This window comes from Hippopotamus amphibius, chromosome 9 (assembly GCF_030028045.1).
Source record: "Hippopotamus amphibius kiboko isolate mHipAmp2 chromosome 9, mHipAmp2.hap2, whole genome shotgun sequence".
NCBI classification, from domain to species: domain Eukaryota; kingdom Metazoa; phylum Chordata; class Mammalia; order Artiodactyla; family Hippopotamidae; genus Hippopotamus; species Hippopotamus amphibius.
This window is the reverse complement of record NC_080194.1, coordinates 74,325,709-74,352,756: the sequence shown is the minus strand read 5'-3', so window position 1 is coordinate 74,352,756 and position 27,048 is coordinate 74,325,709. Positions and strand designations below refer to the sequence as shown.

Sequence of the window (27,048 nt, the reverse complement as noted above, 5' to 3'; positions counted from 1 at the left end):
CTGGACAACCAGGGAATTCCCCAGAAATGTGGCATTGACCCTATTGAGAGAATAGGAAGAAGAAAGGTGGGTGTTTTGGGAAGAGATGGGGAAGCAATGTGTAAGAGAGATCCTTATCTTCTCCAGTAGATTGCAGGAATATAGGATATTAATTATATATATGTAGGGTAAATTTTTTTAAAGAGATCTGTAAGCAGTTTTTTAAAAATATTTATTTATTTGGTTGCACCAGGTCTTAGTTGTGGCTCACAGGCTCCGTAGTTGTGGCATGTGAACTCTTAGTTGGTGCATGCATATGGGATCTATTTCCCCTGCCAGGGATCGAACCCAGGCCCCCTGCATTGGGAGTGTGAAGTCTTAACCACTGCACCACCAGGGAAGTCCCAGGGGTAAATTTTTTAAAAAGCAGCTTAAAGTGTTGGGAATTGTTGGCTCTGGGGTTTAGAAGTTGAGGTAGAGGTAAGGTATTACCTAATAAACATGTAAACTAATATTTTTACTATCAAGTTTGTGGAGCAGTTTGACTTTTTAAACCGTGTACGTGAATTATTTGATAAATAAACATTAATTTTTAAGTATGCTTTATTTATACACAATCTTTTTATTTGTAAACCAATTTAATACAATTCAACAAACATTTATTCAATGCCTGTTATGTAGATTATTATACAAGAGAGAGATGTGTAAATATATGATTGTAAAGCAAAGCCATAACGTAATTGCATGCTTCCAAATGAAGGATAAATACTGATAAACCTTAAAGCACCATCCATTCTGGTCTGGGACTTAGAGGAGGCTTCAGTGGATTGAGTATTTGCATTGGGCCTTAAAGGATGAGAGGAATTTGAATGGGAGATTAAATGCCAGCTGTGGCCAGTGTTGTCAGGTCCCACCGTGACTGCAAAAGTAAGTGTGTGTAGAAAAGTCTGGTAGAGCCATGGGAGGCTATGTTGACTTCTCTGCCTTTCCTAGACATTTCTATTAGTCATTTTTGCTGAGGATTTTCTCCTCCCTGCCCTATCACCCAGACACTCTTAATTTTAGTATTGACTTTACCATGCTGGGTTAGGTGATGGTTCTCTCTGTGCCAGCACCCTGCCTCTTAGACATTTGGTCTAATTTAGAGAGGGATAAGGAAAGAGAAAAGAAAACCTTGGTTTCACCTGGCCAAATGTAGATTCCTGAATGTAAAGATAGGAACTCTCTTCCCTAAACCTCACAGGCAGCTAGATATGGCTGTTACCTTTTTTGAGGTCCTGAGGTTAAACAGCCATTTTCACAGTTTGAACATAATTCTTAGAAACCTCAAGAGTAATGTAGGACACATCTAATTGTTTGCAAAGGAATGTAATAATTTCATAACTATAAAATAATTTATTCCTGTTATATGTCAGAAGTGCTATTCAGAAGTAAAAGGTCGAGAGAGAGAGAGAGAGAGAGAGAGAGTGTGTGTGTGTGTGTGTGTGTGTGTGTGTGTGTAACATCCTCCAAATTTAGGTTTTTGTGCTCTGGATTTGTTTTCTTTTATATTGTTGGGTCCATAAGAGGAAAGGCTGGCTTATAACGAAATAGCAGAGCTAAACCATATGTTTTGTACCAAATTAGAAACAGGTGAAGGTTGTTAAAATCCAGCAAGCGCTTACAAAAGCTGTAGACTTGAGTTTGTATTAAAGGCAGGTGGTTATACGTACAGTAAAAAGCAGTCACCAGCACACCAGCTTATTGATACATATGTGATTGATCTTTTCGGATAAAAACAAGAAGGAGTTAATAAATCACTGCACATAGCTATAAAGATGTTTGGGCTTGAAAGCCTAGCCTGTAAGAGCAAATGTGGACCCTGAAGGAAATTTATGAAGCATAGATCCTTTTAGCTTTACTTAACAGCTAACATCTGACTGACCCGGGGGGACCATGGAAATTTATTGCTGGGCCATTCAAATATTTAAGCTGTTGTGTGATGTAGAACAGGTAAAGATTAGCCCAATAACAAATATGAGGCTATAAAATAAAATGAGATTTCGATGACTTGTAAGTACTTGTCAGAGGTCGGCTCCAAATGACTGGTCAAAAATGGGAAAAACTTGTTGATAATTAAAGCAGATTGATTATGACAACCTAGATGTTAGCATTGGTTGCTCCCAGATCAATGATCCTTCAAATTTTCTTCTCTTGTGAAATCCGTACTTAAACAGAATGACTTTAAGGGCCTCTAAATTGTCTTTGTGTGTGCTGAAATGATGTAAAATGATGATTTGAGGTGATTCCTTTTGCAATTTCATAATTGAAATACGTCTTTCTCAAATATATTCTGAATATATGGAATTTGTAGACAGCATATTCATTCTAGAAAGCCGACTTTAAGCTAACTTATGCATGTAATTTTGAGCTTTGACATCTAGAAAGCAGGTAGAATATTTTAGGCTTTGTGATAAATGATCTTAAATTAACCTTTAAACTTATGTAGTTCACAGATTTATGCACACAGTTATTGAAAAATCAATTTAGTGAAATTAAGCGGGTATTTCAAACATTTGTGGATTTATTTCCAAGGTTTTTGTTTGCTTTGCTTTATATAAGTCTCCAAAGTAATAAATATATGTAATATTGTTACTAGGATTTTAGGAGTTGCATTCTGGACTTTAATGAGATCTGTAGTTATTGGTGTCAACATTCTCTGCCTTTTTGACTTACTAAACCCAAAATGTTGTCATATAAAAGCTGGATTTGGTTGTTTTCAAGGTGCCAGCTTATCAAATCAGTTGGTAACTTTGGCAATAATTTGGTTCATGAACATCTGATTTGTGAGTTGAAATCCCACAGATTTTTATAGAAATCTTGAATAAGTGAAGTTTACAAAATAATACAAATTTACAAAATGGGATTATTACTGGGCAGGGGTGGGGTGGGGTCCATAATGTAGAATTAAAATTTAAGATTAGGAGTCAAACAGGCACCGGTTGGAATTCTAGCTCTACCACTTCATTCCTGCATTCACTCCTCCCTCCATTAAACAAGTAAATATGTTCCAGACATTGTGCTCTAGGAACTAGGATACAGTATTAATAACAGTTTTCATTCTTGTGGAAGCTATAGAGGAATAAACACACAATTACAATACAGTATCAAAGGTACTGCCTTGGTGAGCATACAGGGTTCTATGAGAACACATGAGAGAGGAATAGCTAATCCCAACTCCAGGCAGGGGAGAGGTCCAGTGGAGTTAGGTCTGTGGTTGTTGTCGAGTGTTAGAAAAGACCATGTGACCTTGGGCACCTCACAGTAGCAGTGCCTGTAATAGGACAAGTGCTTGTATCGTATTGATAATGTATGCAAAGTGCAATACCTAATGCATAATAGATACTCAGTAAATAAAACCCAGCATTAGCGTCGCTGTTGTTTTGGCAGTGCTCACCGGCTCTTCACTCCGGTGCTGGAGTTCCTTGCCTCCTGTTAATGCACAGCAAACCTCGTTCTGTAACTTGAAATTTCCTCCCCACCAAGGAATTTGTCTTTTGGGCAAAACTCAAAGTACTTTCTAAAAATAAGAGTTGGCTGTCTAGGTATATTAAAATTAAGAAACAGTGAATGATGAAAATATTTCTGAATTTTAAAATCTTACTTTTTAAAAAATTCACAGGACCATATGTCACAGATATTTGTTGTTCAATATTTAATTTTTAAATTTATTCTTAATTTATTCATTTATTGCAGATATTTGTTGAATACCTACTGTGGGTAAGACTGAGCTTAGCACCCATGTCCTCAAGGAGCTTACATTTTAATAGAGGAAATAAGACATTTGTATGAACAACTAAAATAAAGGGTTGAAAGTACTAAGGGAATAAGAATGCTTTGTGATTTTAGAAGGGAACAGACTAACAAATATTCAGAAATGAATAAAATGTATCTTCTCTTGTGTCACTCACAGATAGGTACAGGGGAGGCAAGGCATAGTAATGACAGTGATTGAATGCCTACTATGTCCTGGTAACGGTGTTGGGTCTTAGATTTTTTTGTTTAGTTTAATTCTCACAAGCAGTCCTGGAAGATTGCTGTTACTAAACCCATTTAAAGATTTGAAAACAGGTTCAGAGTAGTATGCCCAAGTTCATACTACAAGTAAGTAGCAAAGCTGGGGGCCTGAACCTATGCCTTTCTGACTTCAAAGCTTAACTTCTTACACCTAAATCCCCCTTCTACTTTTCTCTTCCTCTCCACCCCCCCCCCAGAAATAGGTATTATAATTAAATAAAATAATTTTGATGTGAAGGATTGAGCACCTAAGTGGCTTACAGAGCATATACCATTAGTTGCATTGATATATTTAAACAAACCTATATCATGCGCACACATTGTAAAGTTGTCTTTAGAAATTTAAAATGATGAGTGGTTTTTCTTCCAAATTCATATTCCAGATGGAAACATCTTCTGGCATTACCAAATATGGTAGGTTTATGCACCTTGCATGCTTAATTGTAGGGTGTTTTTAAAAAAAAAAAAAAAAAAAAAAAAACCTTTATAGACTTGTGGGAAACAGGTGCTGTTAAACCCTGGCAAATGCAGGATGGCTGTTAATGTTGTGGAATGTGATTTTGATTTTACTTGGCAGAATTTTTATTTTACAAAAATGACTATTAAAATAGACATGCTTTCCATCCTTTATTTTTGCTCTGTTCACTGAAATTTGCCTGTAAATTATTTTTCAACAGTTATTAAAAGCGTGTGGAAAAACTGGAAGGTTTCTACAAGGAAATTGACATTGAATTCTTTAACAATTTTCACAACCCTGCAACTTACAAAGTTTTTTTAAAAAATGGGGATTATTTTTAGCTTTCTTACTGAAATTTGGAATTCTGTTTCCCTGAAATTCCCTTCTCTTTTTAGTACAGCTCTGTCCAAAGAACTATATTTAATGTTAGCAAAGAGAATAATCTGATGTAAAGCTTTTTACTACATAACTTCTCCTTTAAACACTTGTGATGGCATCTTATTATCTGTTATGTCAAACTTAATATCTTTTTTCACTGGTATATATGATTTCCTGTTATACATTCTCTCTCTCTTTTCTTTCCCCAAAGGAGGAGAGAGGAAGATCACTCTTCCTCTTACTCTTTTATAAGGACTTTTGTCACCCTCTGCCTATGAATTATTTCAACATTGTCATCTTGTTTGCTGCTTCCCCTTTGATCTCTTCTCTCTCCTTACTTCCCTCCTAGATCTTTCCTGTGTTTTCTGAAACCCCTCTTCAGTGATTATAATATATACAAGTCTTCAACCTCTGTACGATATATCTGTAGTATACAACTGCTAGATGGAAGTAAGATCACTGGGTCTCTTCTGAAAGTATCACTTACCCTGGTGCTTTCTCAAGAGGAGACTTTTTCTTCTACCTCCCATGTCTCTGGGTCTAGAGAAGGTAATGTCAATTCAAAACCACTTCTCAGTAGCATGTACCTAGTGTTTTGACACTTGGAGCCGATCACTTTCAACATCTCTTTCTCTATATGATAAGATTATTTTCTGTAATAATCATGAGATGAAACAGATGGTAAAGCCAAAAAAGAAAAGCAGAAAAATTTCTTTTATTGAAAAAAATATACATATATATTTACTTTTTCTTTTGAATAGTTTCTATGTGCACATCTTCAGGGAGCAATTTTAAATACCTTGTTTAATACTGATTAATACCTTGTTTAAGGCTGATTATAAATATTTTTGTATCTGAATAACCTTATCTAAAACTACACCAGGGGAAAAAAGTAATTCAGAACTAAGAAAAATTTCACATTGCTGTTATTGTTTATTTTGAATCTACTGTTTAAACATGGGAATATGTAACAACAGACAGTTTGGGGACACAAACTGTGTCCAAAGGAAGCATGGAAGATTCCAAACGATTTGAAACTTAGTCGAATTGGAAGTGTGTAGTTTAGTCCACTTTGTTAGGCTGACTGTATAGCTGGGAGTTCTTCAAATTAACTTCCATGGTTGTTTTGTTTTGGGGTTTTTTTTTGAGGGGGGGTTGTTTTTGTTTTTCGGCTGCATTCTGTCTTCGTTGCTGCGGGTGGGCTTTCTCTAGTCGTGGTGAGCCCGAGCTTCTCTTCATTGCAGTGAGCAGGCTTCTCAGTGCAGTGGCTTCTCTTGTTGTGGAGCACGGGCTCTAGGCACACGGGCTTCAGTAGTTGCAGCACGTGGGCTCAGTAGTTGTGGCTTGCGGGCTCTAGGGTTTTTGGGTTTCAGTGGTTGTGGCACACGGGCTTAGTTGCTCTGCAGCATGTTAGATCTTCCCCGACCAGGGCTCAAACCCATGTCCCCTGCATTGGCAGGAGAATTCTTAACCACTGCACCACCAGGAAAGTCTTTAACTTCCGTGTTGATATAATGTTTACTAGCATATGCATAATGAAAACATCCTCATTTGAAGATTGCATATATATTGAAATCAAACAGTCACTGCAGCAATTGTTTAGAACTTAGACCAACAAAAGATTTTTTTCTGGGAGGATTATTTTATTACTGGCATTAGATTTGTTTTTAATCCATTTTGTTATCATTTTTAAAGTCTCTGCAGATTTATGTGCCTCCTTATAGACTGCCTTATAGACTGCCTTATAGACTACCCCCTTCTCTCTTTTTTCCCTATCCCCAGTTTTCCCTTTCCTTCTTGATAAATTATCCCATTTCTGACTTTATAAAGAAAATAGAAGCTACCAGGTGGGAATACCTCAACCTTCCGTCAAAACATATCAAAACTTTTTGTAATCATCTCCATCATCTTCAGGATGCTCTCTACTTTGTCCTCTAGCCCTCTAGTCCTCCAGCTGCTTCCTCTAAAAGTGCATATGTATAATCAGCAAACTTTCCTGTATCTTCAGGCTCTTCTCAGGGAGTTCAGCCCATCTTCTGCCCTAGCTGAACCTGAATTTTCCCCGAGGACCCCACGGGTACCCGTTTGGTAGCTATTAATCTTATATGCTAGTAGGTATTCAGATTCAGGAGATGACATTGGGGTTTTCTTCCTCTCGTTGCTTTTTCTAGATTCTTACCTGTTTACCATGTTGGCAAAGCAAACATGCAAAAACCTATTCCTTTGAGACATATGCTTTTCAACTATACTACTCTTTCCCCTACCAGTCTCTCAGTTATAACCCTATTACTCATCATGTGTTTTGGCAACAGAGAAACAGAAGAAACAGGTAACAAAGGAAAGAGAAACAGTCTTTCTATTCAAAATCTTGCTATTATGGGTGACACTAACACACAAGTGGATGAATCATTCAACACCCTGGCCTTTCATTTTCTTGATCGTTGGCACCAGTGACCTCTTGCATCCCATCGTTTTTATTTACTCCCGTGGTTACACTCTGAATCATGTCATCATTTCTGTCAGTCCACATCCAGAATCTGATTCAAGCATCTTGCTCTCTGATGACTACCTTGGCTCCTTCAGCTTGTGTGTTAGCCTCTTGTTCATTGTTCTTCTTGGTGACCTGCAGGCCTGGCCTCTTTATGCAGTTTAGATTATGTGACCCATTATTTTGGTAACACCCTTGTCTTGCCTCCCTGAGACTTCATCATTCTTATAGCCCTGTTGTCCATTTTCTCTGCAACTGCTGCACCCAAGCAGATGTGTAGGGAGTCATGGAATATAGTATCATTATAAACTCATGATTAATTACCACTCCTGGGCTCTCACTAATGCTCAGCAGTTCTATTACATTTCTTTGTTCAAGTTGTTGTACCATTTGATAAAATTTTCATTCATTTGGGCAAAACAATACATTGAGTTATTCATGATCCCTCCCTCTCCATCACCATTTGCTTCCAAACCATAACCAAATCTTTATGATTTATCTCCTAAAAGTCTTCCAAATTAGTTTCCTTTTTTCCATTTCTAATATCACCACATTATTCCAAGCAACTATGATCTCTCATCTAGATTACTGCAACAAGCTGGTCTCACCTTCTCCGAACCATTCTCCACAGCAATCAACATAGCTTTTTTTCAAAATGCATATCTGTCATTGTGAGGAAAGTTCAAGGAGAAAGGGTTAATTAAAGAAGGAATATATCAAATGAAAATCTGAGCAAGTTACATCTTTGTTTAAAGTCCTTCCATGGTTTCTTATTTCTCTTAGGAAAAAAATCAGACCATCATCTGACATGGTCTGGGGGGCCCTGCTTATTCTACCTTCCTATCCAGCTTTAGCTTTCTCTCTAGCCAGAACTCCCCTCAGACCAACTATACTGGCATTCTTTCAATTCCATGAAGCAGCATGCTTCCTCCTGCAGTAGTTGTTTACATGCACTGCTGCCTTTAGTTGGAGCATTGCTTCCCTTAGCTCTTACTCACTTTTTAAAAAAATATTTATTTATTTATTTGGCTTCGCCAGGTCTTTGTTGCAGCATGGGAGAGCTTTAGTTACAGCACACATGTGGGATCTAGTTCCCCGACCGGGGATCGAACCTGGGCCCCCTGCCTTGGAGCATGGAGTCTTAACCACTGCACCACCGGGGAAGTCGCCTACTCATCTTTGAGGTTTCAGCTAAAATGTCACTTTCTTTCAGAAGTCTTCCCTGACTTTCTCAGTCTCTTGTCCACCTCTTTTCTGGAAGAGTGTTCCTTCCCTTCAGAGTACTTAACTTATAAATTATGTATTTGCGTGATTATGTGAGCAATGTCTGTCTGCTCCACTGGACTCTAAGCTCCATTGTCTGTGTTTGTCCACCCTTGTATCTCCACCACCAAGTACCATACCTGGCACACAGTGTTGAGTTCAGTGAAAAACTTTTGAATGAAGAAACTGTTTCCATAGTGATCACTTTCTTTCATCCTTCCTGTTATAATGGGAGAGGTAGCTCACCTGCCATCTAAGGCAAATCCTTCTCCTGTGCTCTCACCCCCTGTAGGATGGAGAGCCTGTCTCCTCTCACCTCCTCAGGGTATCCCGTCATGCTTCACCATGTCCCTCTAGCTACTGAGCTCTCCTCTCATTGTGCCAAGCTTCACATCATCTCTGTTTCCTCACCTTGTCACTCCTGAACTCACACCAGTCTTCCTTCATCTCCCACTGCTTCATTTAAACGTGTGTTTACTGTATTACCAAAGCTACCTACCAATGAACTCATGTAATTACATCCAACAGACATGTCTTCACATCTTTGTTGCTTGAACCGTCAGCACCATTTGACTACTGATGATGTCTTCCTTCTTAAATTAACACTTTCTCTGTGCTTTTCTGGTGAGACACTTGGTTTTCCTCAAATCTTTCTGAGCAGTCCTTCTTGGGCCTCTTTTCATTTCCCCATCTCTTGTTGATATTCTTAAGGCTCTGAAACAACCCTCTTCTTTATGATTTTTTTTTTAGGCCATCTCATTCACATCTGTGGCTTCAGTTTCCATTTACGGTTTTGTAATTCTTTTATTGATATTTTTACCCCGAATTTCTGTTCACTTTATGTGTAAGAACATTTTTTTGTAAAATATATTACCTATATTATATGCATGCATAGTATATCCACCTGCTTCTCCTCAGCATTCCCTGTCTCAGCTCATGGACACAACGATCTACGTAGTTACTGAATCGTGAAACCGAAGGGTCATCTTTGACCCCTCCCTCTTCACCACTGTCACAACCATCTATCACAAAGTTCTTGCACTCTACCTAAAAACTGCAGCTCAAATCTAGTCACATATGTTCCTCTCCACTACTGGAACCCTAGTCAAAACCATCACCATTCTGACCTGGACCACTGCAACAGCCTCCCAACTGGGTCTTGTTCCCCTTTATTTACTGCACTATAGCCAGAGTGGTCTTTAAGAAATATAAACCCCAATTCTGTCACTCTTATGCTTAAGAAATCTCTAATTATCCTCCCATTGTCCTTAAGGATATAGTCTAGATGTCTTGTGGTTTATAGGTCCCTGCTGACCTCTCCAGCCCAATCTTCTAGCACTGAGAACTCATACTCTGTTCCTCACCCCACCCCCTAGCTGTCTATTTTAATGTCACCTGTACTTTTATCAAATTAAGATGACAACCCCATTTTATCCGTTGCTTAGGCCCAAAACTTAGAAGTTATCCTTGACTCCTCTGCCTCTCACACCTCATGTAAGATCCTTCAATAAATCATATTGGCTCTGTCTTCAAAATATTGAGAATTCAGTTCCTCCTCACCGCTTTCACAGCTACCATCCTAGTTTATACCACCTCTTCTCTTGGCTGGATTTTTGCAGTAGCCTCTCCATGTTTTCTTTCTTCCTCCCCTGCAGTTTATTCTCTCAGAAAAGCGAAAGCATCTGTGTCTCTCATCTTTTCAGAACCCTCCAGAGCTTCCCCTATCATTCAGAGTAAAAACCATAGTCCTTACTCTGACCTGCTAGAGCTTGCGTGATCTGGACCCATTACCTTGCTGACTTTATCTCCAACTTCTCTTCCCTCACTCTGCTCCAGCCATTTCTCATCTTGTGTGCCTCTGGCCTGCCTTACAGTTTTACTGCATTATCATCAACTTGGAATGAATTATAGATAAAGCTTTAGTATTATTATACAGCTCAGGAGAAAAATGTGAGTTTTTCTTTTTTTTTAGTCATGACAAAGTAAAACATAGTAATCTCTTTTACTTTGCCACATGGAAGGAAAGAGAGAGATGGGCATTTTCAGGAAGTGAGCAAAGGCAAAGAGAAATGAGCTTGGTATGTTCATGAGACTATAAGAAAACCACTTAGACAAGTCAGATCACGAAGGCCTTGAAAGCTAGGCAGAGAAGTTGAAATTTAAAACAATAACTGGGGGACTTCCCTGGTGGTACAGTGGTTAGGAATCCACCTGCCAGTGTGGGGGACGCAGGTTCGAGGCCTGGTCCGCGAGGATCCTACATGCCACAGAGTGGCTGGGCCCCTGTGCCACAACTACTGAAGCCCGTGCGCCTAGAGCCCTTGCTCCACAACAAGAGAAGTCGCCGAAACTAGAGAAAGCTTGCACACAGCAGCAAAGACCCAACGCGGCCAATAAATAAATAAATTTATTTAAAAAATGAAAAACAAAAATTAAATAAAACAATAACTGATAAGGAAGCAGGGCTGCTAGTGACATGATAAAAAGCCTTATTTGAGAAGGAAAATAATAATGCTGCCTTCTAGTGAGTAGAGGACAGGAATGCTGCTGAACATCCTACAGTGCACACTACAGCAAAGAACTTTCTAGAGTGGTGATGGGAATGGAGAGATAAGAACGTTTCACAGGAAAAATGGCTTGTCGACCTGGTGAATCACTGCATATATAAAATGCAAATAAAGGGTAAAAATTGAATGCCACTCTAAGCCTGAGTAACTGATAAAAGTTGTGGGGGAAAACTAATCTAGAGAGGAGAAAGTGAGTTGAGTTTGAAGGAAACTCATGGCCTCAGAACATATTGAGGGTGTGTTGTCACATTTTCCACAAATACAATAAGCAGAAGTGATCTTAATATGCACAATAAAATTTTTGAATTAACTATAGCCATATCCACATCCCCAATTGAGCCATGAAAGAACCAGATGTGGATGTGGGGCTCCAAAGATGAAGGTAAGAAACTATAACCAACTTGGAGTCCTTTTTAAAAATGTCTGGTTTGGGGAGGAGAGGGAAGGGCTTATAATAATTGCATCTTTTGAAAATAAGAAAGGTTCAAAATAAATTTCTTTTACAATTTTATTCTAAATTGAGTGCAGCATATTCTTCATATATACATACACACATGAAGTAATTTGAAAAATATGTATAATATATAAAATTTATATATAATACGTATATTAATGTTAAAACTTTTCCTACTCTCAGACCATACATATGAATCTTTTTCTCATGTTTCCTTTGCTAGCCCTTCAGTAGGTCTACTTTGCAGCCTTAGCTGATGCCTATCATCATGACCCTTTGGCCTTATACTCTTGAAATATTTTCCTGAAGGAAATATGAAGTTATATTCAATATATTTAGTTTGGCATATTCAGAATCACAGTCTTGGAGATGGATGAAATATTATATACCTCATCGAGTCCAGTGGGCCATCCAGTGTTTGATTTCCCCTGTGTTAGGTTCTAGGGCTGCTGTAACAAATTACCACAGACTTGTTGACTTAAAGTAGCAGAAATTTATTCTCTCATAGTTTCAGAGGCCAGAAGTCCAAAATCAAGGGGTCAGCGGGGCACTGAAAGCTGTAGGGGCGGCTCTTTCCTTGCCTTTTCCAGCTTCTGCTGGCTCCAGGCATTCCTTGGCTTGTGGCTGTGTAACTCAGATCTCTGCCTCCATCTTCACATGACTGTCTCTTTTCTGTGTCTCTCCTCTGCATCTGTATAAGCACACTCACTGGATTTAGGGCCCAGCCGGATAATCAAGGATATTCTAATCTCAAGATTCTTACCCTTTTTTCCGAATAATGTTGCATTCACAGGTTCTGGGTTTCCAAATATAGACATACGTTTGGAGGCGGGGCAGCATTCAGCCCACTAGACCCCTGAATCATGGTTTTGTGGGTTTTTTGTTTTTTGTAGTTGTATTTGTTTTTTATTTTTATAGCAGAAAGAGGGAGAGAGGAAGCAAAGGGACAGAGCCTAGCATGGTCCCCCAGAACAGCTTCTGAGGCAAAGGTTCGTCTGGATTCACTTTGAAAAGGCAGCTTTGGGGTCCATGTTTCAGGAAATTCTCCAGGCTGTCAGTCTCAGTGCATACGGCTTAAAATAAAAACCTCCCCTTTGTTCACCACACGGGCATCTAACACAAAATGGAAAACAAACCTGTTTGGAAAATGCCTGACCTTAAAACAAGAGTGAGGGCTTTAAAGATGCATTAAACACAACCTTCCAGGAATCGAGTCAGCTGCGCCTTCACAAAACCAGAGGCACAGAATAACATTGCCAGCTGTAGAACTCCTCGCTAACAAAAAAAGAGAAGGATCGCAGGTGACAGGCAGGGAGTCCTCCCCGGACACCTGCCTCTTCTTTTTGTTCTGAACAGACTCATAAACTGAAGCGCAGAAAGGCGGCCTCAGGGGTGGAAGCAGATGCTCAGTGGTGGTGGCTCAGGCTCTGGGGAACACAAGGGCGGCTCACTGTTTGCCCGCCTCTCTGCCTGGGTTCTTTTCTGCCTGATCTCTGCCGGTGCCTGGGAGCCCTCCTCTCCTGGTGCCCCCCATGCCGTGGCCCTTCTGCTGTGCCCTGCCACCATGGCCCCGGCCTTTGGCCACCACCTTCTCCTTGACCGTGGCGATGACCTTGTCAGGGATGCACAGGTACTTGATGGTGCTGCCGCAAATGTAGCACTCATGCATCCTCCAGAATTTGTCCCTGTCGCTGGACGTGCAGGTCATCCCACGAAGTTGATGTTCATCCAGTTGTCACAGCTCACCAGGTGCACATTGTACGCTTCCCCGTTTTTGAGCTCCGCCAACATTGGGTGATTCTGAGCCGTTTTCAGCAGCTACAAGGGAAACATGGTGTCGGCGGGGACCGGGCTCCCTGGCCACTTCTGCCGCAGCCACCACAGCTCACCACATGATTACTGTTTGTTGCCCAGCCTCTGCTTGGCTGCCTCTACTCAAGATCTTTCGGATTTTGACTAATTCTGTGGTGACCTCAACTTTCCTGGATTTTCCTGCTTGAAGCCATGAGAACAAAACTAGCCCTTTTTCTTTCTAAAAGTCCATTTGTTGTCCCTGAGACTTCTGTCCTCCAGGCTAAACACCGCTGCTGTCATTTAAACCATTTCTCTCAAAACTATGACTCTCATTCTTCTAATCATCCTGGGCATTCTTCTCTAAAGGACCCAGAGACAATAGAAAGAATACTGAATATATAACCGAAGACCTAATGCTGAGGTCATATCTCTTCCACTAAGTAGGTGACCAAGGCAAGTCAGTTTCTTTTAAATAATGAAAGCACTGGACCACTCTACTTCACTGCATGCTCTTTATAGTCAAATGAGATTGTTACAAAACCTATAAGAAACGTAACCTATAAGAAAGGTTCCAGTTATTTATCTGTATACTTGTAAAAAGAAACATTAGCTCCCAGAACTGAACATAGATCTGTCAGTATCGTCTGACCCAGTACAAAGTATTGATGGTTGGCACTAGCACGTTCCCTAGTTATCTGCTCTGTTTCTGTTAGGACAGCCTAGAATCACATTAGCTTTTTGGTACTCATGTCATAATTCTTTATTCACACGGAAATTACAATATACTAAAGAGCTGCAAACCATCTTCGCAGATAATCTATTTATTGCTTTCTAATTCATTGATTTTTACCATGTAGAGTCAGTGAATTTTTCAGACAACTTGGAAATATAATTTAATTTGAAGAAGTATTTAATATTGCTCATTTTAATTGCATTTTCTATAAAACTATAATAATAGGAAACATATAGTTATTCCTCTAGTTATTTACTGTAATACTCCCTTAAATGAATTCTGTTTGTGGTGCTAAGGACATTTTTCTGGTTGTACTTGAATGATCACATTCTTATCTAAACCTTCTGCAGTTTGCTAATGAGATTGTCTATGTATATTGAATTAAGATGCCTTTGATTTGTATCTTATGTCCTGATGGTAATAGGTTTTACCCTTTTGGATGGATTTCATTTTTCCAGATTGCTTAGTAGATCTATAAATCCATGTACTTTTGTAAAGTAAGATGGCTGTGTAATAGTTAGAAGCTATTATACTGTTCAACTTGACGTGACCCCTTAAGAATTTGAAAGCAATATAAGATGTGAACTCTGTCCTAATATCTGATCTGTCTTAAAATTTCCCTGTTTGAACCTTTGGCTCTAGTCACTCTTTAGATTTGTTTTAATGGTACGTACACACCTTGGGGCTCTTTCTTCCTATAAAGAAGTCCCAATGAGGTAATAAAAAGTGAATATCATAAGATCCATTTTTCGGGATTTAGAGGCTTGGTTTTCAATGTATGCTTATTTCAATTTACTTTTCCAACATTTGAAACAGTTTCTGTATTTGTAACTTGGAAGTGGAGATATTTGTGGGTTTGATGGGCTGTGCAGATAGTCTACTTGTAATGGTTTATAGTATAACAACTATACAGTATAGAACTTTAGGACTCTAGTAGATTTCTTCAAAATGCCCCTGTGTTGGTATATCCTTTCAGTTAGGTAGTTTCTTTGCAAGCTACCCCATACGAATTTGAATGATTCCCTGATACCCTGTAAAAGCCTGGTGTGTTACACTGTGCTTATCCTGAATTTGCTTTGCTGTCATTTTTAATGAATCTCAATTTAGGGCCAAACCATATGTCCTAGTTTATTTTTTTACACCTTCAATTGAATACATAGCTATATCTTCTTGTTGGGTATATGAAGCATTTGGTGTTCCACTGTAGAGAATAAAGACAATTCATGACCTTGCTCACTCCCCAGTGCCTGTAATTTTACAGTACAACAAATTTACCTTTTGGGCACTATGTAATCAGCAACTTGAGAATTTAATATAAAGCTTTAAATTCTGTTTCCTTTCTTTTATTTTCACTGGAAAACAATATTCTCCAAGCATTATGGAATGTATCTTTTCCTCAGACAGTTAAAACACAGTTGAAATTAAGAATATCCAGTAATTGTCACCTACCATTTATTTCTGTAAGAGTATGTTATTCTTAAAAACAGTCACATATTGGCAAAACTAAGGAAAGTTTCTTCTTGACCCTGTCTAAGTTGTGATTGATCTGTTTGTTGAGAAATCTGTTGCAGAGGTTAAAATGTATGCTTGGTCTTGAGAATCAGGGGAAAATATAATTAGAACATAGATATCCTCTAACCTTTTCTTCTTCATTTGCAGGAGTAGGGAAAGGGAAATGGTGAGGGAAACTTATTCCCTAAAATAACTCCTCACCTTTATAAGGATCTACACTCTCATGCCTTTGTTGCTTCAGTGAGTCAAGTTAAAATGGAAAATCTTATGAGAACTCTATGGCATGAGTACATTGCCTTGGAGAAGTAACATCTAAATAGACACCCCTGTGAATGTGAATTAGTTTTTGATGAATTTTTGCTCTTTGGTGCTGTTAATTTGACTAGCCACCTCAGAAGCAGCAGAAACCTTATATATTGCTTTCGTGTCTGATTTTTTTTTTTCTTAATCTTTCTCTCCTTTTTAGTAGAAGCTGAGATGTGAGGTCCAAAGTATTAGAGGAAAAAAATTCTAGGATCGTAATCTTAGGGTGGTAAGTCTCATATATAAATATGAGACATAGTGGCCTCAACTCCTTGAGGGTGGTGGATCACTTTCTTATATATTAGTCCCTTGTTGGATGACCTATTCAGTTTTTTCTTTGAAACAGCAGTAATCGTTCTGATTTGACTAATGTTATGAAGATATGAAGATAGTAGGTTGCAATGACTATATAAGTGACTTGTCCAAGTCGTCAGATGTTTATGCTGTATCCAAGAAACTTCCGCCTTTGTCAACAACTTGGAGGCTGTTTTACTGAAGTGTTTGTAAACTTCTGATCCTACTTTACCTTTTTTAGGTTTCCGTTATACCCAAAAGGAGGGGAGAAGTTACAGTTTGATTATGGTGTTTATCTTCTGAACAAAAATATAGCTCAGGTAAGTAACTCCTCTTCACGCCCCTCCTCCTTCCCATGTGCAGCCCACTTCCTGGGGTTGCTGACCCTCTTTATGAATACGTACTACAGTTGACTCTTTTATTTCACCAGTTAAGGTGACAATGCAAAGTTCTTTTTTTGGCCACAGTCTTTTTCTGTGCCATTATAAATACCACAGAGAAGCAGTGGGTACAGACTGGAATCCTCCTGCTAAATCAGAAGCCATTTACTGAATTGTTACCTGCTAGTAGACTGTACTTGAAAGTGTGGGCTTTATAACCTCTTGCCTCTGCAGCTTGACTGCTAAGAGCTTTCTTCTCACAGACCACTCCTAGGGACTCATTTTGCATTGGGAGTTGTTTATGGAGTAAAAGTTTAGTGACTTTGGCAAGTCCTTAATGGTCTCCTCACCTATTATCCAGGGCCCCAAAGAAAAGACCAAGCACATGGTCCTTCCAATCCATCTTGGATTTTTGTGACTCTCCCAACATCGCACCAGTTCGTATCTCACTTAATATCTTTTCACATGCCATAGAAAGGCTATCAGATGCTTGCGTTTGCATGTTCTTGAAAGAAATATACAGCATTTCCTTAGCACACTTGGCTGTACTTCAACAGGTCGACAGGCCATAAATTTTCTAGTTGTAAAGGAAGATCAGCTTCAGTGTCTTGTTTTTATTCGGACATCCTTCCAACTGGAATATCACATGGGTGAGATCCCACTGTTTGGCTGTTATTTAAAGACAGTAATCTTCTGTATCTTCAGGCCTTTCCTTTTTATAGAAGCAATAAGGTTTTTGATGCTTTTGTTTTTATGAGCCTGAGTTGCCTTTTATCCATATGATTCTAAAGACTCACTGAACAATTCCCATATTCATTTCTGATGGATCTAGAATTATTCTTCCATATGGTGTCATCTTTGCCTTTCTTCCCCTCATCTAACCTCAGTGTAATTTTTTTTTTAATTTGGTTTTTATTAAGACTCTTACACTTTTCTGATAGCGGATGAAATTTCTAGTTTGCAGTCCTTGATTAATCATTTGCCTATAAGCTTACACTCTCACTGCTTTTATTGTTACTGCCATCCAGCTCACGTTCTTTATTCCAGACAAGCAGCCTTGCTCACAGCCTCTGGCCCATGACTCATCTTTCCGTGTGCCATTCTTCCCACAGCAGATGGTTTCCTTCCCTCCATTTTTGGCAGAAGGTTATCTCAGTCTAGATACAGGAATTTGATTTCGGGGCTGCCTAGCTCACATTACTGATCACAGATGTCATACCATAGAAAAGGTAGTACTTAGGTGGAAATGGTCAAGAAGTGGCCAGACTAAGAATACATTAAGGGAGAAGAGGTCTAAGTAAATTAGAGAGCACCTCCAGTGAAGTCAGCCAAGGTGGAAAAGAGTGTGTGGACACTGGGGTCCAGAGTCCGGGAGTCAGGATGTCAGGAAAGTTGGCCTCATTTAGTAGAAGTCACTTCTGATCCGAGTTCAGAGGTTCTTCTCTCTTTGCCCTATTTTCTGTTTCTTGCTTTAAGCACATAAGGCCTAAGATCAGAAGTCTGTTGGAAGTTTCCAGGTGACACCTACTCCCAATTAAGGCTAGGGCTGAAATGCCTGCATTTCGTCATAAATCCCAGTTTCATATACACATATGTGCACGCATACACACACACACATACACACACACACTTAATTCTTTCTTCTCAGGGCCCAATGGGAATAGCAAACTATGGTATAAAGGGGTACTAAGAATAGGCCAGCTTGCTTTGAGAACAAGACCAAGAGGGAGGCTGACTATGTACGTTGCCAAATTTGGGACATCCAGCCCTCCACATCAGACTCAGCTCTAGCACCTGTTTGGTCCTCATTTTAGAGCACTTCCCAGGTAGCTTCTGATTTTATTCTTAACTGAACCAAGGCCACAAGTATGCGGAACTAGTTTTATTCCTCTGTTTTAAAAATGGATTACTTCTAGGAATTTTGTATCCTCTGCAACTTTATACTCTTTGAAGCTGAGAGATTACATTTGTGTGTGTGTTTAATGGGTTAACCACTCTGACTCCAGAGGGAGCAAGTATCTTGCTCTCTAGTGTTTTTTTCATCACAGTTATGGTGGTTTTAAAAAGGAGACAACAATAAACTTCTTATAAACAGACTTCCTTAGGTTTCGGAGTTCATTCAGAAAGCTTTTTCTGAGCATTTAGAAAGAAACTTTTAGCAAGTTTGTGACCTTCAGCTTTTTTCACTTTAACTCCATCTTGTCTTTGGCCTTACTACCATCACTGTCTTACATTTCAACTTGTAACTAATCAAAGAACCATTAATTATTATGGTCCTAACCAGGTATTATACTAACAACATATTTCCAACTTGTGAAGGTTTATTTTTTATGTACATATATACCAGTACATGTTGGCAAAGGGGAGTTTGTCTTCTCAGCCAGTCTCATTTATACCCCATCTCTAGAAATGTGAATAAGTCATACTATTAAAATGGCCCCACCTCAGTAATTTATAAGCCACGTTAGTGGAGGTGGATGAAAGCATTGGCATGTGTTAAAGTGCCAGAGAAAAAGGAGTGAAGTCATTTAACACTGCATCCATAACTTGGTTGAGGATTTGAATAGTCAATAGGACCTTTCATCACAACCAGAAGTAGTAGTAAAATCACTTTTTTGGTAGAGGAAATGACAGAATTTAGTAATATTTGTTACTTCAGTATTTGGGATCAGTCCAGCCCAAGTTTTGAAAGCACAAGCTTAGAAAGACAGGCCTTCAGGTGGAAATCCTCAGGTGTTGTTTGAAGAGCTGAGAGGGTTGTAAGGCCTGCTTGCCCTCTTCCTGTCGCTGCTGTCTAAGGGCGTGTGTGCTGGACTGGGTATTGAAAGTGAGTAAAGCAAAATGCCTTGTTTTTAGCACCATTTACTAATATTTTTCAAGGGCCAGCCCCTTTGGCTGGAAATAGTCTTCAGTGTTGGGCAGTCTGTAACAGTATAGGAATGGGCTTGGCAGAATTCAGGCACAGTATAATTAACATTGATTTAAGACACCAGCTCCTGCCATAATTGTCAGTAAGTTTATAAGCACATTGTATTAGTATTTGTATATAGCACAGTAGTTTGCTTTTAGTTCCCAGAGCATAAAATGTAGTAAATCAAAAATTATAATACTTTTCCCTTACATTTGTGGAGAGCTTTATAGTTCATGATATACATACGTATACATCCGCATGACCCTCATCATCACCCTGCAAAGTTAAAAGAGCAGCATTTGATCCAGCATTTCCCCTTTGGGGTATTTGCCCAGAGGCAACAAAAACACTAACTTGAAAAGATACCTGTAGCCCCCATGTTTATTGCAGCATTATTTAAAATAGCCAAGACATGGAAATAACCTAAGTGTCTATCAGTGGATGAATAGATAAAGAAAATGTGGTCTGTGTGTGTGTGTTATAGAATATTATTCAGCCATGAAAAGAAGGAGATCCTGCTATTTGCAACAACAGGGATGGACCTGGAGGGTATTATGCTAAGTGAATTAAATGCCACATGATCTCACTCATATGTGGAATCTAAATTAAAAAAAAAAAACTCATAGTTAAAAAGAACATATTGGTGGTTATCACAGGTGGGGGTAGGGGGTGGCAGAAATGGGTGAAGGTTGTCAAAAACTACCAACTTCTAGTTATAAAATAAGTAAGTCCTAGGGATGTAACATACAGCATGTTGACTACAGTGAATACCGTGTTGTACATGCGAAAGTTGCTGCCAGTGTTTAACAGTTTTCACCACAAGGAAAAAAAAGTTTGCAACTATGTGCGGTAGGGATGTTAACTTATTGTGGTAATCATTTCACTATACACACACACACGCACACACATCGAATCATTATGTTGTACAGCTGAAACTAATATAATGTTATATGTCGCAGTATATTATGGGAGATGAACTAATGGATTGAATGTGGGAGATGGAGGAAAAGGAGTAATCAGGAATGACTCCTAGGGTTTGTGTTTCAGCAAATGGATGTATGAAAATGCTGTTTATTGAGATGGGGAAGGGTCCAGGAGATGGAGGTTGGGAGAATCAAAAGTTCTGCTTTGGAAATGTTACGGTTGAGTTGCCTTTTAGAAATCCAAGTAGAGTCATCAAGTAAGCAACAGGATATATGGATCTGGAACTCAGGGTGGGAGGTCAGTACTAGAGATACAGATTTGGTAGTCATCAACATAAACATGATGTTTAAATCCATGGAACCAGGTGCGATCAACCAGGAAGAGAGTGCAAAGCTAGCTAAAAAGAGAGAGGCAGATACAGACAGAAACATTACAGTGGGATTTAGCCCTGGGAAATCCCGTTTAGAAGTTAGATAGAGAAGGTTGAACCAGCAGAGACTGAGAGGAATGGCCAGTTGGGTAGAGAGAAAACTAGGAGAAAGTAATAGTTTGGAAACTAAGAGAAGTAAATTTCTGGAAGGAAAGAGTAATCAACTAAAGCCTTCTGTCAGATGAAGTACCCAGTGGACTTCAGAACATGGAAGTCATTGATGAGCAGTTTCAGTAGAGCAGTAGGTGTGTTGAAGAGTGAATAGGAAATGAGGAAGTGACATTGATTATAGACAGCCCTCCTGGAAGTGGACAAATGGGTTCATAACTGGAAAAGACTGTAGGTGTAAGTGAGGTTTTTTGGTTTTGGTTTTGTTTTTTTAATTTGTGGGGATGTGGAATCTTTTTAGTGTGTTTTCTTTTTTTAAGATGGGAAATATCAGGGCATGTTTATATGCTGGTGAGAGTGATCAAATGAAGAGAGAAATTGCTAACACAAGATAAAGAAGGATACTTGAAGGAGTAAAGTCTTAGGGAAAGGAAATTGGACGCAGAACATAAGTGAGTTTGTTGACCTAAGATAGAAAAGGGGGCACTTTCAACAAACTCGTAGTTTCAAAACAAAACAAAAAGACAAAAAGCAGCTTAACTTAAGAATGTCCTTGATGAAGCAGTAAAAGTTATTAATTATACTGAATGTTGACCCTTGACTACATATTTTTTTTATATTCTGTGTGATGGAAAGGGAAATAGGCGTTAAAGCACTTGTGCAACTGAGTTACTAACTAAACTAGCTGACTTTTTTCATGGAGCACCATCTTGAAAGATTAACAAGCAGCCAACTATACAGACTTAGATATTTGGCAGACATTTTTTTCAAAAATGAATGAAGTGAGCCTCGCGAAAGGAAATCAGCTGATGATGAAATTCAGGATTTTGAATGACAATATCAATAGTATGTCGGAAAACTTGCATTTGCCACCGTGACGTTGACAGCTTCCCATTTCTTAAAGGTGTTTTTGGTGAAGTTGGTAGTGATATTTAATAAATGAAATTTTAAAATATTTTATAATGAATGTGTCAGCATTTAAAATCTATATAACTCAGCCAGTATTTTCAAAATGACCGATATATGTTGCTATGAAGTCATGTACAGGTAAAAGTCTCTTCAAAGTGCAAAAATGCCAATGGATTTTAATGTAACAGATGTAAAAAGTATATTGAAATGGCTTCAGATTCTACATTGCTACTGACCTTTAAGAAACTACTACTTGTTAAGTTTGGAGGTAGTATCAGAGAAGAATATCTTCAATTATCTGGAAAAGGCTATTAAAATACTTCTTTCTTTCCCAATTACATTTTCTCATGAAACAACGTGTGGTAACAAAATGAATGCAAAAGAAAATATGAGAATCCAGCTGTCTTCTGTTAAGGCAGACATTGCAAAAGAAACTTGCAAAAATGTAAAACAATGTCGCTCATCTCACTAAATTTCTTTTTTTGAAAATATGCTTGTTTTTCATTAAAATTGTTATTTATATTAACAAGTAGTAGATTATTATTATTATTTTCAAGTGAATTAATAAATATTTAAAAGCTTATTCAGTTTTAGCTTTTAATATGGTATACATTTATGTATGACCTACATAAGCAAAAGCTTTTGAGGCTCCTCAATTTTAAGAGAGTAAAGGGATCTTCAGACCAAAAAGTTTGAGGACCAATGTCCTAGAGAGTGTAGTCACCCAGATTTCCTATAAAACACCTCAGTTGCTCATAGTCTGATAAACCAAGACACGTCAGTTCCCCAGATGTGGAAACATTATATAAGAGACCTACAAATTGGAATTCTGGTAATACTGTGCCATACAGGTCATCAGGCCAGCAGCTATCAGTGGATTCTTTTCTATTGCTTTTGGGTTTTCTTGACCCAGGCTTCTTCTCTCCTTTCTTGAAAGTTCAGGGACTTAAGAGTAATACTTTGAGGGTGTGGTTTACAAATACTAATGATGATTTACATTTGTATTGGATTTAATGGCTTTTGGTATACTTACACTTCTGTATCTCATTTCATACATTGTGAAGTGTGTTGACCAGGTCTATCCTTAGTTAAGAGATTGAGTTGCTGCTATGCTAACTTCTCAAGGATGATGAAACTATTAAATGACAAACAGAATTCAAGACGAAATCTTCTGAGATCAGATCCAGCTATATCCCACTTTGTTTCTTCTTCTTTTTTTCTTTTTAATGTGGGCCTTATTACCATCCTATGAGGTGGATAAGGCATGGACAGTTATCTGCCTTTTATATATGAGACCCCTGAGATCAGGAATTAAGTAGAAGAACTAGGATTAGGTCCTGGAGATTTCATGACCTCTCTTCTTTTTACTCTATTACCTCTCTTTTTTCTCAATTTACTTTAAGACTTTCATAGAAAGTAAAAGTAGCTTCTCCTTCCAAAAACAGCTGGAAACTTCTCTGCTGCCAGGGACATGGTCTTTCTGTAAAACTTGACCACTCATGGGGCCCACAGTACACCGCTATGTAGAAGGGATCAATGCCAGCTTACACCCAGCAGCTTAAATTCATGTCTGTTTCTTTAACATATGATTCAATGTATATGACACATGAGGAGAAAATGCATTTTTATTTTCTTAATTCTTCTTGGAATCAAGAATACAAATTCCAAGGATATTTTAATAGTGAAAATCCCTCTTTTCCCCCCTGCTGCCTACAAAATTTCCCCCCCTGCTGCCTACCATTAGTAAGATGGTACAGAAAAATCCGAACAAAGTTTTTGGCCAGCCCAGTGCATGTGAGTGGAGTCGCTGAGCCACAGGGTGACTGTGTTTAACATTTTGTGGAATTGCCAGACTGCGTGCTGAAAGCGATTACGCCATTTTGCATTCCCACCATCAATGTATTAGAGTTCCAATTTCTGTCCTTTTTATTATCACCTCCTACTGAGTGTAAAGTAGTATCTCATTGTGGATTTGATTTGAATTTCCCTAAAGGCTAATAATATGGAGCATCTTTTCATGTGCTTATTGGACACTTGTGTACCTTCTTTGGAGAAATGTCTGTCCAGACCCTTTGCCCATTGGGTAATTTGTCTTTATTGTTGAGTTGTAAGAGATCTTTATATAATCTAAACACAAGTCCCTTCTCAGATGTATGATTTGCAAATATTTTCTCCCATTCTGCAGGTTGTCTTTTTCACCCTCTTGATAGTCTGTTGAAACAAAAAGCTTCCTAGTTTTGATGAAGTCCAGTTTTATCTACTTTTTTCTTTTCTTGCTTATGCTTTCGGTGTCATATCTAAGAAAGCTTAACCCAAGTACTTTTAGGTTTTCTTCTGTGTAGTTTTAGCTTGCACGTTTAGGTCTGTGATTCATCTTGAATTAAGGTTTTTTTTGTATAGTGTAAGGAAAGGATCCAGCTTCATTCTTTTGCATGTAGATATCCATTTAGCCCAGAAAATTTTGTTGAAAAGACTACTCATTACCCATTGAATTGTCTTGGCCCTCTTGTTGAAAATTAATTAACTATAAATGTCTGGATTTGTATCTGAGCTCTAAATTCTATTCTATTAATCTATATGTCTGTCCTTATACTAATACCACCATATTATCTTTTTTCTTTAAAAAATATTATTTTCAAAAACAATACATTCCAATCGTAGAGATTTTTTAAAGCACAAAAGAGTATAGAGGAACAGAATTTTTAAAATAGTCCACAATTCACATGCACCTTCTGAATATTCCAGACTTTTTTGTCTCTCCCTTTAAGTTGAGATAACATTATATATACTGCTCAACATCTTTTTTCTTTCTTGACACAAGCATTTTACCAAACCACTGAAAACTCTCTAAGTCAATATTTTTAATATGTAGTATTTCATTTGTGTGCATAGTGTGCATATATTATCATTTATTTAACCACTCCTCTAATCTTGGACATTTGTTCTTCCATATTTTTCTTAAAGATAAGGTTTCAGTTACCATATTAGCTTAGCACTAATAGGTGTTTTCCATATACATATATAAATTTGTTTCTGCTCTGTAGAGTGATGTTTTCAGATATAAAAGATACAGTAAGGTAAATATTGAAGCACTTTATTGTGACAGAAATCCTGTCTCTTAAGTTCTTCCATGGGCTCTACATTGTTTCCACTAAATCAGTTCAGACTTAAGCTTCATATTGCTGTGGACAAAGCAGATTTTCAGTCACATCCTCACTCTGAAAGATGATGATAAGCTACTCTGCTCATAAGTATTCCTTGGTGGGCTTTTTTTCTTTTTAATAGTAGAACAATCACATTTTCATGTATGTGTGTAATCTGAATCCACAAATATCTGAGTGAGCTGTGCAAGGCCTATGAGAGGCTGACTTTACCCCCAACATGTTTATATTTGGGGATAAAAAAATATGTACACTATGTAAATAGTTAACTAGTACAAGACATGCAGTGATCACTGTCAAAGGAGAAGTTCTAGTCAAAGTGTGGCTCTGGCTCTCAGCAGGGAGAGTCCCACAGACATGGATGTGTATCCCACCGAGCAGATGAGCTTGGGCATGTAATACAGTTCACTGCACCTTCACTCCCTTATCTCCAGAGACATTAAATACTCATCATAGGATTGTTGCGGGGACAAGAAACAATGAGGGTTAAGTTTGTAGTTCAATCTTTGTCTACAGAAAGGGCACTCAATAAATAGTGACTGCCATTTTTTGTTCTTCATGTTGCTGTTATTCTTGTTAGGCTCATGTGGAGAGGGAATGCTTCAGTAGAAAGATATGGCACCTGAACTGAAAGTTCAAGGAAGGAAGCATCTGGCTAGTGAGAGAGGAGGAGGAGGAGCAGAGGTGCAAAGGAAGGGCTGTTTAAGGTATATCAAGGCCAGCCTGGCTGGAAGAGGTTACCTAAATAGTGGGGATAGGAAAGACATTTTTTGGTTGATCACCATCCACCCTGGCACCATACTGTTACCAGCTGTTATACTTGGAACTAAAACTGGTCTATGTGAGCTCCCTGGGCAGGTTTTAGATGTTTAGTAAATATTTATTGAAAGAATGAGTGGTGAATGAGTCATCCAGGAGATTGTCCTTTCCTCCTTAAGACTGATAATTAATGAACTTATTTCTATTTAAATATGTGTTTGTATTTAAATATACATTTAAATACATCTTGACTTATGTCAATTTAAATGGAGGCTTTGATTGAAGTAGAAAAATAATGTGTATAGTTGTTTTTCAGAAATTCTATTCTGTATTTAAGGAATAACATACCACCTTTTGTACTTGCAAGTGATTGGTTAAATGTTCTTGTATTAATTTTTAAGGAATCATATCAGCTATTAACCAGTTTACTAAACATTTTTAATGATATATTGGCTGCGATCACTGTACTTACAAGTGCTGAGAATGATAAATTAACAAGATAAAATTATTTTTACATCAGTTGGACATTTTCTCCCACTTTACACTGAAACCAGAAATCCAATGCCAAAAATACCTTTCCAAATGAAAAATAAAACAGTTTTAACTCATATTTATATACCTTACTTTAGGGTACAGAGATCTTTTACATATATTATCCCTTTCATCCTTTTCAAAAGCCCTAAAAGTGTTGGTATTATTATCCCCATTTTACATTTAGATAAACTGAGCTTCTGAATAGTGAGCAAAGAACTTCAGACCCTAATAATGTGATTGTAAGTTCAGGGAGTCATACTTGCTGACTTCCTTTTATCAGTCAGAAAGAAACGTTAAGTAACAGGTTTCCCTTTTGTCTGTGGCTACCTAAGAGTCAAGTATAAATTTAGCACCTTACTTGGTTTAGCATCTTTGGTAACTTCTATCTCTTCCTTTATCCTAGTTGTTTTTAAAAGTTCACTTTGGCCCTTTATTTTGAATATTTTAATATTTTAAGCTGGCAAATTATTTTCTTTAATTAAAGAAATAAGTTGCTTATTCAGTAATGGTGTGAGCCTTTTCCGAGGAACCACTATAAGTGACGTTTGTTGCTGGGAGAAAAATATTTAAGGAATGCTTCTCAACTGAAATGAAATGCATAACACTTAGTTCAGAGAAGGTAGGATATAAATTCTATTTTTTATGGCTAAGTCT

General features: G+C 38.1%; 1 protein-coding gene and 1 pseudogene across 1 annotated transcript in view; one reads left to right on the top strand and one right to left on the bottom strand.

Moving 5' to 3' along the window:
- Positions 1–27,048, top strand: part of UVRAG (UV radiation resistance associated) — a 320,954-nt gene that overhangs the window by 231,008 nt on the left and 62,898 nt on the right. The window contains exon 13 of the mRNA XM_057750060.1: positions 16,520–16,598. Coding sequence (XP_057606043.1) covers positions 16,520–16,598 — 79 coding nt within the window. The remainder of the gene's footprint in view (positions 1–16,519; positions 16,599–27,048) is intronic.
- On the bottom strand, positions 13,090–13,475 carry LOC130861306 (U6 snRNA-associated Sm-like protein LSm4; annotated as a pseudogene).